Source organism: Dreissena polymorpha, chromosome 11, assembly GCF_020536995.1.
Source record: "Dreissena polymorpha isolate Duluth1 chromosome 11, UMN_Dpol_1.0, whole genome shotgun sequence".
Classification (NCBI taxonomy): domain Eukaryota; kingdom Metazoa; phylum Mollusca; class Bivalvia; order Myida; family Dreissenidae; genus Dreissena; species Dreissena polymorpha.
Window position 1 is genome coordinate 38,555,014 of NC_068365.1, and position 16,403 is coordinate 38,571,416.

General features: G+C 38.6%; 1 protein-coding gene across 2 annotated transcripts in view; it reads left to right on the forward strand.

Moving 5' to 3' along the window:
- Window positions 1-4,236: 4,236 nt before the first annotated feature.
- The window catches only part of LOC127850355 (uncharacterized), a 41,937-nt gene continuing 29,770 nt past the window's right edge, over window positions 4,237-16,403 (forward strand). The window contains exons 1-3 of one of the 2 annotated variants that reach the window (XM_052383329.1): window positions 4,237-4,437; window positions 5,041-6,021; window positions 14,367-15,166. In XM_052383329.1, coding sequence (XP_052239289.1) covers window positions 5,187-6,021; window positions 14,367-15,166 — 1,635 coding nt within the window. In that variant the 5' untranslated portion in view covers window positions 4,237-4,437; window positions 5,041-5,186. Of the gene's footprint in view, window positions 4,579-5,040; window positions 6,022-14,366; window positions 15,167-16,403 lie in introns of both variants that reach the window. The other variant, XM_052383330.1, reaches the window with a different exon arrangement.

The following is a 16,403-nucleotide window of genomic DNA, read 5'->3' on the forward strand; positions in this document are numbered from 1 at the left end:
CTTGTTTGTTTCTGTTTGATTTTGTCTTTAGAATGACTAGAGGTGGTAACTATGATCACTGATGGCATTGGTAGCTGTTGGACACGGTGGTGGGGGGGGGGGGGGGGGGTAACTACTTTGTGGCGTTCGTCCCCTGACTTAAAAGAATTACACTGGAAATTCAAATTTCATAAAAAATAAAGCACCCCAGATTGCTTGTGACTTGCACTTATCATTCAACAAATACATTAAACATGTTTGTCATAAGCACAGGCTGAATGTTTTTGACCTGTTGATTTGTAATAGTAATATGACATTGTAAACATTCTCAGGCTTAATACTTGTGAAACAGTATGGGTTTCGTATTTTGGACATAAGAAGGTGTAAAGCATTTTTTTGTTTGCGGAACAAAAGCATAATATGTCTCTACACTTACTTTAAACCTGGTGCACATAAGACACTGTCAGATCATGATGGTAGCAAACCATTTTCTAAGGTCATTTCGAAGTTCCATTTATACCACCATTAACAAGAGTAGCAATCAGTTTATAAAAGAAAATGTTTGTATACAAGTTTTATTTGAGCTCTGTAAAAATGTGTAAATAACTTTAAATAAATAAAATCAATCCACAATAATGTGTGCACCTACTGGTCCATTAACAATAATGTGTGCACCTACTGGTCAATCAACAAGAATATGTGCACCTGCTGGTAAATCAACAAGAATGTGTGCACCTGCTGGTCAATTTACAAGAATGTGTGCACCTGCTGGTCAATCAACAGGAATATGTGCACCTGCTGGTCAACAAACAAGAATGTGTGCACCTGCTGGTCGATCTACAAGAATGTGTGCACCTGCTGGTCATTCAACAAGAATGTGTGCAACTACTAGTCATTCAACAAGAATGTGTGTACCTACTGGTCAATCAACAAGAATATGTGCACCTGCTGGTCAATCAACAAGAATGTGTGCACCTACTGGTCAATCAACAAGAATGTGTGCACCTACTGGTCAATCAACAATAATGTGTGTATCTACTGGTCAATCAACAAGAATGTGTGCACCTACTGGTCAATCAACATTAATGTGTGCACCTACTGGTATATCAGCAATAATGTGTGCACCTACTGGTCAATCAACAAGAATGTGTGTACCTACTGGTCCGTTTACAAGAATGTGTGCACCTACTGGTCAATCAACAATAATGTGTGCACCTACTGGTATATCAGCAAGAATGTGTGCACCTACTGGTCAATCAACAAGAATGTGTGCATCTGCTAGTCAATCAACAAGAATATGTGCACTTACTGGTCTGTTACCAAGAATGTGTGCACCTACTGGTCAATCAACAAGAATGTGCACACCTACTGGTCTATCAACAAGATTGTGTGCACCTACTGGTCAATCAACAAGAATGTGCACACGTACTGGTCAATCAACAAGGATGTGTGCACCTACTGGTAAATCAACAAGAATGTGTGCACCTACTGGTCAATCAACAAGAATGTGTGCACCTTCTGGTCAATCAACAATAATGTGCACCCCTACTGGTCAATCAATAAAAATGTGTGCACCTACTGGTCAATCAACAAGGATGTGTGCACCTTCTGGTCAATCAACAAGAATGTGTGCACCTACTGGTCAATCAACAAGAATGTGTGCACCTTCTGGTCAATCAACAATAATGTGCACACCTACTGGTCAATCAATAAAAATGTGTGCACCTACTGGTCAATCAACAAGGATGTGTGCACCTACTAGGCAATCAACACGAATGTGCACACTTACTGGCCAATCAACAAGGATGTGTGCAATTTCTGGTCAATCAATAAGAATGTGTGCACCTACTGGTCAATCAACAAGAATGTGCACACGTATTGGTCAATCAACAAGAATGTGTGCACCTACTGGTCAATCAACAAGAATGTGTGCACCTGCTATTCAATCAAAAAGAAAGTGTGCACCTGCTGGTCAATCAAAAAGATTGTGTGCACATACTGGTTAATCAACAATAATGTGCGCACTTGCTGGTCAGTCAACAAGGATGTGTGTACCTAGTGGTCAATCAACAATAATGTGCACACCTACTGGTCAATCAATAAAAATGTGTGCACCTACTGGTCAATCAACAAGGATGTGTGCACCTACTAGGCAATCAACAAGAATGTGCACACTTACTGGCCAATCAACAAGGATGTGTGCAATTTCTGGTCAATCAATAAGAATGTGTGCACCTACTGGTCAATCAAAAAGAATGTGCACACGTATTGGTCAATCAACAAGAATGTGTGCACCTACTGGTCAATCAACAAGAATGTGTGCACCTGCTATTCAATCAAAAAGAATGTGTGCACCTGCTGGTCAATCAAAAAGATTGTGTGCACATACTGGTTAATCAACAAGAATGTGCGCACTTGCTGGTCTGTCAACAAGGATGTGTGTACCTACTGGTCAATCAACAAAAATGTGTGCACTTACCGGTCAATCAACATGAATGTGTGCTCTACTGGTCAACCAAGAAGAATGTGTGCACCTACTGGTCAATCAGCAAGAATGTGTGCACCTACTGGTCGGTCAACAAGAATTTGCACATCTACTGGTCAATCAACATGAATGTGTGCACCTTCTGCTCAACCATTAAGAATGAACACACCTAATGGTCAATCAACAAGAATGTGCACACCTACTGGTCAATTAAGATGAATGTGTGCACCTACTGGTCAAGCAACAAGACTGTGTATACTGTCTGGTCGATCAACAAGACTGTGTGATCTACTGGTCAATTAAAAAGAATGTGTGCACCTTCTGGTCAATCAGCAAGAATGTGTGAACCTTCTGGTCTATTAACAAGAATGTATGCACCTACTGGTCAATCATCAGTTAGTCAATAGGCTTCTTAGGCTGTGTACACGGTGGTACTGTTGATGTGTCCATAGCCTGTTATACATTACTAACTCATGTGACCTTGACACATTCCATTCTCATCACAAAAACACAAAAATATGTAGATTCTAGGGATCCTTATACAAAATAATAATTGATTATAATCTGAAGGGTTCTCAAGAGTCTGAGCAGAGAAGAAACCAATGTTTACGTAAGTGAACTCCATCAACCTTGACCTTTTGAATTTATTATCAATAAGTGTCTTGTCTTCATAAAGACTTATCACCATGTTAAAGCTCTACAATCAATAGTTTCCGTGAGACAAAATGAAGCCAATAAATGTTATTGGCACATCCACATTTTGGAACACTCTTAAGTAGAGAAACATAATCTTACCGATTAATCTACCAGTGGCAGATTCCATATTATAATACAAGTAGAAGTGTGTGATTTTCAAAGGTTTTTAACCAGGTTTTCCGAAGGAAAAAACTGGTTATTAGATTGGCGAATGCGGGCTGGCTGGCTGGCGGGCTGGCTGGCGAGCGGGCGGAACAAGCTTGTCCGGGCCATAAATATGTCGTTCATTGTCAGATTTTAAAATCATTTGGCACATTTGTTCACCATCATTGGACGGTGTGTCGCGCGAAATAATTACGTCGATATCTCCAAGGTCAAGGTCACACTTTGAGTTCAAAGGTCAAACATGGCCATAAATGAGCTTTTCCTGGCCATAACTATGTCATTCATTGTGAGATTTTAAAATCATTTGGCACATTTGTTCACCATCATGGGATGGTGTGTCGCACGAAAGAATCACGTCAATATCTCCAATGTCAAGGTCGCCACCACTAAAAATAGATTTTTTTTTTAAAAAAAAAACTTACAAAGGGGGTTAACTCCCAGATTTTTGTGATTGGTCCCAAATCTAGAAAATTTTGGGGTAAGGGATCAGTGTGTGACCTTTATATCTGTTATACGGGATATTTATGACCAAACTTCAATATGTTATGGTAAGATATTATTTACTGTATCATAAGTTCTAAAAATGTGTAGCATAAGTTCTAAAATGTATCAACATAGAACACTTTGGCGCCTTTTCAAGTCCGTGCCATATTATCATAGCCATGTTAGCTGATGTACTAGATCTATGAACGTTCGGTTCGGTTAGTGAAAATTTACTTTTTGTTACAGTGGGTTTTGCAATAATTTGAAGTTTATTTCAGGTGTTACAAATGCATTTTGGTAATATTATAAAGAAAGTTGACTGGAATTTACAGCATATTACGTTGAAGAGCGAAGTGCATTAGAGTGCAAAACTAAGTATTTGAATTTGCCGCGAATTCAATGCTGACAGAAACAGCCGAAAGCATCCGAGTGCAATATTTTTCCGCGAAAGAAAACCAGGTGAACTTCACGGAAAGTTTAATTTCACGGAAGTTAATTAAAAAAGAAATCACGTTGTATTAAGCTGGACCTGGCTGGCCGAAGATGAATATCTTTGAGTTTGCTTTCTTCAGCTGCGGATCATGTTGTATCTCAGATGTCAAAGTAAATGGCGTTCATTGATTGAAAAGGTTTGTTGTGGTTTTGAGACGTGCTATTTTTAGAAACAAAAAGGGAAAAACACGAATGTCGTCAAAGACAAAGTAGAGTTTCACTTTCATCCTGCAATTTTGACTGAAAGTTTAAGGTGACGTGCTGAGCTATGATTTCGTGTAAGTTTTTAATAATGCGTTACATAAAATGAATTAGATAATTGCTTGTAATTTATCATTGATTCCATTTTCCCCAAAAAACTAATTATCGATCCCATGTTCCATAATAATATCAGTAAGTCGCATGCTAGATACAAGTGCACCCCTCCCACCACACACACTTGTGAAAAATTCTGCCAAAAGGCAAAATACCAATAAATGCTTGTCACCCAAAATGAGGATTTCTGCCCACAATACTCGCGAGAGGCGTGAGGCAGTACTATGAGATAGATAGATGGATTTGCCAAATCCTCAATTGGTGAAAAATAAGTCACTATTCCAATTACAAAATAAAAGTGATTTTACCTTTCTTTGGATTTGTTGGAGACTGCCATAATTAGGAGGTCCTCATCACTATGACAAAGTGTCTCCTAATTATGATTTGAATAGCAAAACATAAGAGTGTACATTGTTTTTTTTCAGAGTGTGTGATGGCTGACAGAACTAACAACTTCCAGACTTTATTTTTTTTACTGGCAACTGAAAATTTATTGTGTAATAGTGACAGTGCATTCTGAAGTATCGTATACCCATACAATAAATTTAAATGACATGGGCCTCTATTAGACATGGCCACCGAGGAAGGCAAGGCAGTTGTGTTCCGTGAGTACAACGGCAGAGGAGTGTTCTATGGTCGCAATCGGTCAGCAGCCTCTGTTTCGGATGACGACTTGTTTGGCCCAGATATGGCCATGCAGCTACTAGAACAGCCATCGACCAATCAGTCCGACATGTATGGCTCTGATCAGTCGTTTGAGATAGAAGATCCACAGCCTCAGGCTAGTGAACATGCATTAATTCCAAACTTTTCCCTAATAGTAGGTGATTCAGACAGTTTAAAAGATGCTTCGATGAAAAAGATTTTGTCGGATAGTTCCGCCAGTGGTGACCCTTTCTCTGGCGATGAGTTGAGCAATGAGACGTTATTCTCGCTGTTCAATCGGAAGCCACCACAACGTAGCGTTTCGTCGGAGACCAGACGGGAGGTGTTTCGGAAAAGTCGTGACCTGTTTGCTGAGGATATTCCTGAACCTGACCAAATGGTTCCAGTTCCATTTCGGAAGTCCAACAGTATGCCAGACCTTTCCAACAGCCTGCCAGATCTAGTAATCACATCCCTCCCTGGCGCGGTTACACATAGCACAGATCTCAACCAGGAACCAGCATTGTATAGTGTTAAGAGAAACTTTGAAGGGCCCTCATGTAACAAGCCTAGGCAGCTGCGTCGTAGTGTGAGCATACAGGAAACCCCTGAGGAGTGCATCTTCAATGAGGACGACTGTCCTTCTGAGTTGAGGCGGCGCCAGGGACGGCTGTCTGGGACAGGAGAGGAAACATCGCCCACTGGAAGTACTACAGAGAACCGCAATCCTCTCGTATCCAAGTCCAGTGGATATCACTCCCGTAAGTCATCAACACTTTCTTTAATGGCTTCTGGTGATTTGCCTAAGGTAAATTTTCTGAATCATATACAGTAATTACTATTTTAGCCTTCTTACACTTAACCGTAATACAAAAAATTTGTATCCAAAAATTGAGATAGGAAAAAAAAATACAGCTTGAAAAAAATAAAAAACTCAAAAACATTTAGGGGCAATGACTGCCATGTCACCTCACCTTCCATAAGCAGCTTGGAGTTACCGGTAGGTACGACCTCAAAATACACATTTGATATAAAGTATGTTAAATTTAAAGTGTTCAATTTTTTTTGTAACCAAAATTTTAGTTTGAAGTAGAGATGGATCCGAATAAAGAAATTCAAATGAACTAATTACTATGTGTTTTTCAGGTCACCTGAGCACAAATTGCTCATGGTGAGCTTTTGTGATCGCCTTTTGTCCGTCATGGATCATGAAACGTCAACATTTACCTTGTTAACACTCTAAAGCCCGTCATTTATTGTCCAACTTTCATGAAACTTGGTCAGAACATACATCCTTATGACCTAGTTCACAACTGGGTTAGGTGAGGTAAAAAAGTAGCTGACTTGATCACAGTCAAGAAAAATCTAGTAAATACTCTGGAAGTTTTCATATATTGCTCTCATGAAATCTTTTTAACACTCTAGAAGTCACATGTATTGTCCAATCTTCATGAAACTTGCAGGGAACATAAATATTGCAAGAGCAGGGGTGTAAATTATGGTCGCCGACTGGCATTGGCGACTTTAGACTATTAGCCTCAGGCGAATTAAATTCTGAAACACTCGCCCGATCGGATGACCGCATTTCATCAACATAAAATCTCTTTCTATGAATAAATCCTGTTCAATCCCATTTTTCGCACCTTCTTGGTGTCTTCAATCATAGAGCAACAAGCATAATGCCCGAATGCTCAACACCCTGGAATTGTAACAGTCTCACGTCATTAGCTTATAGTACGTGCTTCCCATGGAAACGTCTTTCCACTGTGGCATTAGGAATCAAGTTATGTACTTTTTTCCTTTCACACGAAATACATGCGTTGTTTGAGCTTTCACTTCAGCTATTTTTACGTCACAGTGTGTCTTGTGTGTAGAAAAAATTGGATACGCTGTTGGGACTTAACATTGTTACCTGTTCGTATAACCCATAATTGCCATTTGAAATTTATTTAATTAAATTAGATTGATAATTTAACGTAGATGTAATTCATTTATATGGGTAAGCCAATAGAGTTGTTTTAATAAATTATATTAAACAAATGATGTGCTATACATGTACATCACAAGCTATATCACGATCATGATCCATGGATCTGCAGTGTAGTTAAGTAAACAACTGGTTGCTTAAAACATAGAATCATTATCATTTTACTGTAAAAAATTCGGGGCAACCACAAACCAAGTATGGACAACCTAATTTTGTACTCTGATGGCCCATGCTTTTAGCAAAATTTTACACCCCTGAAGACAGCATGAGGGCCTTAAAATGTTCACTCGTCCTGCAAGCAAATTCACTCTTCTTTCAAATATTGCAAGGGGCTAAAGTGCTGAAGTGCTGTTTTTTAAGATTATTAACGCCAGCTGATCACAAATATGTCATATTCATCTTAAGGGGAAAACATCCAGTTGATTGATTTGTTTGTTAATCATTGTGTAATCTCCATTTTAAGCAGATAAATTAGTTACTATAAATATGATAAACCAACAAATGCAGACAAATATTTTGCTAACTGCATGTTGTGTACTTTACAAAACATTTAACAAGTAACTTACACTTTATAGAACATGACTCAACATGATCCAATCTTAAACTTTCCTTGATTATGAAGGCTTAACCCATTTATGCCTAGCGTCCTTAAAAAAGGACATTGCAAACAGCGTAGACCCAGATGAGACGCCGCATAATGCGGCGTCTCATCTGGGTCTGCGCTGTTTGCGTAAAAGGAATTTCTTTATGAAATATTCTAAATATAGAAATAAATATACTTGACATCCCTTATTTTGGAAATAAATTGATCCAATTTAGAAGGATGGGAGAGTCCACTGGGCATAAATGGGTTAATGATCCCCTTACCACTTAGATACGTATTTTCACATCTTTGTCGTCCCTCAGAAAATTAAATTTAATTGAAGACCTTTCTTACTATATTTAAATTTTAAAGGCTTATTTCCAACCTCTAGATACTGATGAGCAGCAAACAGCATAAAACCTGAACAGACTGAGAGTTACCGGTACTCACAGGCTGTTCTGGTTTTATGCTGGTTACAAAACCATTTTTACTTTGCTTCATATGGGGGAAAGGGTTAAACTGTTTACCGTTAAACGCTGTGTATAACGCACATTTATGTATAACACGCATCTACTCATTGAAGCCAAAAAATCGGGAAAAAGTTTTTGAAGCAAAAAAATCGGAAAAAAACAATTACATTCAAATAAAAATGGCTTCCTTGTTTTTTCATTTTCTTCTTCAAATTTATTGGATTTAAATGTTGTGTATGTATGTAACCCAGCTAGAAAAATCCCCGACCATACTGGGGATCGAACCTGTGACCTCCCGGCTCCAAATCAGGCAGACACTCTACCGCGTCGCTATAAAAGCTAGCTCATATAGCAAGGCAGTATAAGTTCTCCTTATACCGAACCCTGCTACATACACCCCCTCCAATTCTGAAATTCTTCCACGAATTTCCTATTGCCATGACATCTGTGGGACGTCTGACACACCTGGTGGTTTTTTTACGTTGGGCGCCAATGTAACCCAGCCAGAAAAATCCCAGACCATATTGGTAATCGAACCCGGGACCTCCCGGCTCCAAATCAGGCAGACACTCTACCGCGTCGCTATAAAAGCTAGCTTATATAGCAAGGCAGTATAAGTTCTCCTTATACCGAACCCTGCTACATGTACCTGAAAAAGATGGCAAATATTAATGTTAACTCTATAACGTTTGTCCATCTATATTCAGATCATAAATATAACACAATTATTAACATAGTTACAGTTAAAACAACAGGGAGCAGAATGGTACGAGTAACTGTAACTCGGTAACTGACAAGGAAAAAATCTCAGTTTTTTTTTCCACTTTTTGGGAAGATAGCCAATGGCTTTGGAATTGGGAATTTTCTCGGCATTTTCATGAAACTGGGAAAATAAATTCATTAGCCTTTTTTCCACACGAAAAGTCCACTGATTAGGGAAATACTAAGTTTTACATAACTCTTTATAATCATTCAAATTAAAAGAACAAAATCATTTAATACTTTGTTAGATGTAATTGAATTAAAATTGAGATAAAATACACATTAGACACTAAAAAAAATAAATAATAAAAATTTGTTATGTCCCCCACCCACTATAGTGGGGGACATAATTCTTTTTGCCCTGTCTGTTGGTCTGTACGTTGTTTTGTTGGTCTGTTTGCTCCAACTTTAACATTTGCAATAACTTTTTCAATATTCAAGATAGCAACTTGATATTTGGCATGCATGTGTATCTCATGGAGCTGCACATTTTGAGTGGTGAAAGGTCAAGGTCAGAGGTCAAATATATGTGGCCAAAATCGCTCATCTTATGAATACTTTTGCAATATTGAAGATAGCAACTTGATATTTGCCATGCATGTGTATCTCATGGAGCCGCACATTTTGAGTGGTGAAAGGTCAAGGTCATCCTTCAAGGTCAGAGGTCAAGTATATATGGCCAAAATCGCTCATTTTATGAATACTTTGGCAATATTGAAGATACCAACTTGATATTTGCCATGCATGTGTATCTCATTGAGCCGCACATTTTGATTGGTGAAAGGTCAAGGTCATCTTTCAAGGTCAAAGGTATAAAAAAAAATCAAAGAAGGGGACATAGTGTTTCTGACAAACACATTTTTCTTGTGTTTTTTGTTTTTTTTTAAATGGGAATTTTTTGCCACATTTTGGGAAAAAAGTATTCTTTTTGGGATTTGAAACATACTGTGAAACCATTTATTTTCGTCGGCACAAAATTTCGCCCTTTTCATAAAAATGACTTTTTCGTTCGCTCTTAAATTCGTCCATTTCTGGTTTTGAAAAAAACAACGTCCGATTTGTTTGTAATACATGTAATACGCGAATGCGAAAAAATCGTGCTGGGGAAAGAGAGGTGACACTTGGTAGTCACTTGCAGGAGGTGGGCCTTGTTTGGCATATGCCAATTAACAAGTCTGTTATTTTAGGTGATAGTAACTGTCCCTTATTATTTTATGTCATTGACACATTCTTTGTTATGATGTCAGGTGTTGATCATACATCGTCATATTTATATTACGTTTAATAGTATTGTCTTTAATCCGGATTCGCCGCGTGTAGGCTGTATAATCTGCAACACCCCTGAAAAACACAATACACACAATGGGTAATAAAGTTGTTAACAATTAGCGCTAATCAACACTATTATACCTAAACGAAGTCGACGCATTCGATACAGCCTTATTGCATTCGCGTTTTACAGGAAATGTCAGTTGTCAGTACACTGTATAATGAACACCCCTTTGTGTCAAAACCGGATTTAACTTGAGTGTGAATAGTCGACTGTTTCATGTTCTTTGTAACAATACCATCTGTGTATCTGTATTATAAGTATACCAGGCAACAAACAAGGTGCGCGCTTCCGCATATGGGTATTCGGACGTTCAAAAAATTGACCTACGGTTTAGCGTTCACGCTGTCGAACGCATTAAGCAATATAACTAGTTTTTTTCACTATTTCTTTATTTGCAAAAAATACTAGTGGCTTATAACTTACCTTGCAATCTTTTTTTCTCGCATTTTGCGAGTATGCGAGTGTTAATTTCGAGCCCTGTGTATATGCGTGGATTACGCTGGATTTAAATGCCTCATGCCTACGGTAATTCAGTCTTATTTGTTTCAAATACGGGACATGATTGTTCGTTAGGATCTTGAATTCGACCATCGGTCGAAGGACGAAAAAGGCGAAAATTAATGTCGGACGAATAATAATGGTTTCACAGTAGCTGAATTTTGGCTATAAAATTGGGCCAAAAAAAACCCCTAAATCTCTTGGCATGGCTGTAGAGGTGTATAATGCGCATCAAGTTTTTTAAATGAAATTTTTGGGTAAAAAAGTGTGCGTTATACACTGCGTTTTACGATGTATAGCAAGGATCGGCTTTCATATTACAAGCACAAAGTTTATACCAAAAACAACTATATTTCCCAGGATACATCCTCTCATAACAATGGGCACCTGCAGTATGAAATTTTCACTGACAACCACAGGTTAATTTGAGTTCTACTTTCGGAATAGATTTTACAGAAGGCATCCAATTCACTGAAAAAGAGTCTAAGTTGTCAAAAAATACATATTTTAAAATCAGATAAGTTCACTGGTTCTGTAGGACAAGAGCATTTGGGAAATTCACTTGATCCTTTCAAGATTTCATTTGTCAATATGCACGGATGAGTGGAATTTATGTCCCCTGAATTGGTAAAAAAAATGTGTTCGAATTATATCTTGTCCGCACTGGCTAATCAGGGATGACGCTGTCTGCTTTTTTATGTCCCCAAAACATAGGTTCTGGGGGCATATAAAAATCACACCGTCCGTAAATAAGATAGTTTGTCCGTCCGTTTGTCCGTCTGTCTTGATGAGTTTCCGCTCAATAAGTCAAGCAATTGTCATCAGATCTTCACCAAACTTCATTAAAATGTGTAAGGCAATAACATTTAGGTCAAGTTCGATAATCGGCTAAATTGAATCAGACACTCTTGAGTTACGGCCCTTGAATCATTGTAAAATTGGGATTTTTAGCTCACCTATTACGAAGTGACATGGTGAGCTTATGTGACCGTGTGCAGGTTTTTTTTTGGCCCGATTTTATAGCCGAAATTCGGCTATGTTCCCAATCCCAAAAAGTATACTTTTTTCCCAAAATGTGGCAATAAATTCCCATTTTCCCCCCCAAAAAAAGAAAAAAAAATTATTATTTTTTTTTTTTTTTAGAAAGAAGTCTAATGCGTATTTTATCTCAATTTCAATTCAATTACATCTAACAAAGTATTATATGATTTTGTTCTTTTAATTTGAATGATTATAAAGAGTTATATCAAATTTAGTATTTCCCTACTCAGTGGACTTTTCATGTGGAAAAAAAGGCTAATGAATTTATTCATGAAAATGCCAATAAAATTCCCAATTCCAAAGCCATGGGCTATCTTCCCAAAAAGTGAAAAAAAAACCCTGGTGTGATGTCCGGCGTCCGTATGTGTGTGCTTGCGTGTGTGTGTCCGTCAACAATTTGCGTGTGTAGACAGTAGAGGTCACAGTTTTCATCCAATCTTTATCAAATTTGGTCAGAATGTTTATCTTGATGAAATCTGGGTTGGGATTTATTTGGGTCATCTGAGGTCAAAAACAAGGTCACTAGGTCAAAAACTAGGTCAAACAATAGAAAAACCTTGTGTAGACAAAAGAGGTCGCAGTTTTCGTCCAATCTTTATGAAATTTGGTCAGATTGTTTATCTTCATGATTTCTGGCTTGGGATTGTATTTGGGTCATCTGAGGTCAAAAGCTAGGTCACTAGGTCAAATAATAGAAAAAACGTCAACAATTTGTTTGTGTAGACAGTAGAGGTCACAGTTTTCATCCAATCTTTATGAAATTTGGTCAAATGTTTATCTTGATAAAAACTGGGTTGGGATTGAATTTGGGTCATCTGGGGTCACAAACTGGGTCACTAGGTAAAAAACTAGGTAACTAGGTCAAATAATAGAAAAACGTTATAGACAATAGAGGTGGCAGTTTTCATCCAATCTTTATGAAATTTAGTCAGAATGTTTATCTTGATGAAATCTGGGTTTGGATTGTATTTGTGTCATCTTGGGTCACTAGGTCATATAATAGAAAAACCTTGTGTAGACAATAGAGGTCACAGTTTTCATCCAATCTTCATGAAATTTGGTCAAAATGTTTGTCTTGAAGAAATCTGTGTTGGAATTGTATTTGGATCATCTGGGGTCAAAAACTAGGTCACAAGGTCAAATAATAGAAAAACCTTGTGTAGGCAATAGAGGTCACAGTTTTCATCCAATCTTAATAAAATTTGATCAGAATGTTTATCTTGGTGAAATCTGGGTTGGGATTGTATTTGGGTCACCTCGGGTAAAAACGAGGTCAATAGGTCAAATATTAGAAAAACATTGTGTAGACATTAGAGGTCACAGTTAAGTTTTCATCCAAACTTTATGAAATTTGGTCAGAATGTTTATCTTGATGAAATCTGGGTTGGGATTGTATTTCGTTAGTCAGGTGAGAGATTCAGGGCCATCATGGCCCTCTTCAAGTTCGATATTGGGCCAAATTGACCCAGACACTCCTGAGTTAGGGCCCTTAAAGCATCGTAAAATTGGGTTTTTCCGGTTTTCGCTCAATAACTCGAGCAAATGTCATAGGATCTTCGCCACACTTCATGAAAATGTGAAAGGCAATAACGTCCAGGTTAAGTTTGATAATCAGCCAAATTGACCCAGACACTTTTGAGTTACGGCCCTTGAATCAGGGAAAAATTGTGTTTTTTCGCGTTTCCGCTCAATAACTCGAACAAATGTCATAGGATCTTCGCCACACTTCATGAAAATATGTAAGGACATAACATCTAGGTCAAGTTCAATAATTAGCCAAAATGACCAAGACACTCCCTAGTTACAGCCCTTGAATCATCGAAAAATTGAGTTTTTTCTTGTTTTTTGCTCAATAACTCAAGCTATTGTCATCGGATTTTCACCAAACTTCATAAAAATGTGAAAGGCAATATAATCTAGGTTAAGTTTAATAATCAGCCAAATTTACCCAGCCACTTCTGAGTTATGGCCCACGAATCATCAAAAAATTGTGTTTCCTCTCAATTACTCAAGTAATTGTCAGCGGATCGTCACCAAACTTCATGATGTAACCTTCATATTTGGTATGCATGTGTATATGAACAAGGCCTTTCCATATGCACACAAATCTTGACCCCTGTGGCCATGACCTTGAAGTTAGGGTCGGCATTTAGGTTTTGAAAATTTGTTCTGTTATTAAGCTGTCTTACATAACTATCAAAGCGTTTTTTGGGAGCATATGTCATCCGATGGAGACAGCTCTTGTTGTTTAAAGGAAGTTTGTTCAAACCAAAATCCAGTCTAGGCAGAGAGTGTCGTCTGTGATTAGCCTGTGCAGGTTTTTGCACATGCATTTAGACCAGTTTTTCCAGAACTAGACTCAATATTTGTCATGAGTTAAAAGGGATGTATTTTGTGACAAGTTGGTACCCTTGTTTTATTTGAAATTTCAGAACAAAGCGGGAGTCAGGAAAGTGAGTTTTCCCGCAGCTCGAGTGGCGTATGGAGGTCATGTGACAGCACGGAGGGGGAGAAGGGCGGGGCTGACACGGACCTGGGGCTCACTGCGCACAACACAGGACAGGAGCAGAGACAGGTCACTACTGCTGATTTAGGTGCTCAAATAGCTCCTGACAAGGTAGAGCACACACATGTTGATAGCGTGGCAGAGGGTTGTAAACTTGCGGCCATGTTGCCATGTTCAGCATTGTTGTCTGACGCCAGCAGCCAGACCCTGTCTGGTACAGCCGGTGATCTCCAGTCTTACGCTACGAATAGTGATCAGAGTTTCCAGACTGTCATAAGCTTTAAGACTCATCTGGTTAGCAGGCTAAATGTACGGTCTGAGGTAGCCAATGAACAATCAGAGAACAATGGCCTCCCGTTTTTAAGTTTGCTTGACAATAGCAGCATTTCTGTTGAAGATTTGAATGAGAATGAAAAATTAACAGCAAAACAACCAAACAGTTTACCCTCAGTGACCATGACAACAGACAGTAAGTGGGTGTGTGAGCCTGCAGGAAGTTCCAGTGATGAGTATGACAAGCAGGCGGGGGATGATGCCAGCTTCAGCATCACAGCAAATATAGGGTGTGTGGAGGAGGAGGACGCCAGGCACCTGGAGCGGGTACAGCGGGACCATCTGACGCCAGGGCAAGACCACCTGACCCCTGGTGGGCTTTCGGCCGTATCCCAGCATTCCTCCAGTGGCAGCAGTGCATCACCCATGAGCTCAGGGGCCATCAACTATAAGGTACGCTGTCCTGGTAGTTGTAGATATGCATGCGCAAATAAAGTCTTGCCTTTATAGTTTTTAGCTCATCTATTTTTTGAAAAACAATTATGAGCTATTGTCATCACCTTGGCGTCGGCGTCGGCTTCCGGTTAAGTTTTGCGTTTAGGTCCACTTTTCTCAGAAAGTATCAATGCTATTGCATTTAAACTTGGTACACTTACTTACTATCATGAGGGTACTGGGCAGGCAAAGTTAGATAACTCTGGCGTGCATTTTGACGTAATAATGTGCCCTTTTTATACTTAGAAAATTGAAAATTTTGGTTAAGTTTTGTGTTTAGGTCCATTTTATTCCTTAAGTATCAAAGCTATTGCTTTCATACTTGCAACACTTACTAACTATCATAAGGGAACTGTGCAGGCAAAGTAATGTAACTCTGACTGGCATTTGGACGGAATTATGGGCCCTTTATACGTAGAAAATTGAAAATTTTGTTAAGTTTTGTGTTTTGGTCCACTTTACCCCTAAAGTATCATAGATATTGCTTTCATACTTGGAACACTTGCAAATTATCATAAGGGGACAGTAAAAGGACAAGTTGCATAACTCTGGTTGTCATTTTTACGGAATTATGGCCCTTTTTTGACTTAGTAACTTTGAATATATGGTTAAATTTTGTGTTTCGATCCACTTTACTTCTAAAGTATCAAGGCTATTGCTTTCAAACTTCAAATACTTCAAATACTTTCATGCTATCATGAGATTCCTGTACCTGGCAAGTTGAATTTTACCTTGACCTTTGAATGACCTTGACTCTCAAGGTCAAATTATTAAATTTTGCTAAAAATGCCATAGCTTCTTTATTTATGATTAGATTTGATTGATACTTTGACAAAACTACTCTTACCTGACATACCACAATAGACTCCACTCAAACCATCCCTTGTGCCCGAATCCCCCCTCCCCCGACTCCCTCCCCCTATTTTTTTTGTTTTTTTGTTTTTTTAAGATCATCTCACAAATGACCACCACACCCTCACACTATACTATACCCCCCCCCCCCCCCGAATCCCCCCCCCTAAATTTTTTTATATTTTTTTTAAGATCATCTCGAAAATGACCACCACACCCTCACACTATACCCCTCCCCCACCCCACTCCCCCCCGATTTTTTAAATATTTTTTTCGCATTTTTTTTACGCGTTTTTGGAAGATAATGTAATAAATGTCCACGCCCCCACACTATACACCCCTC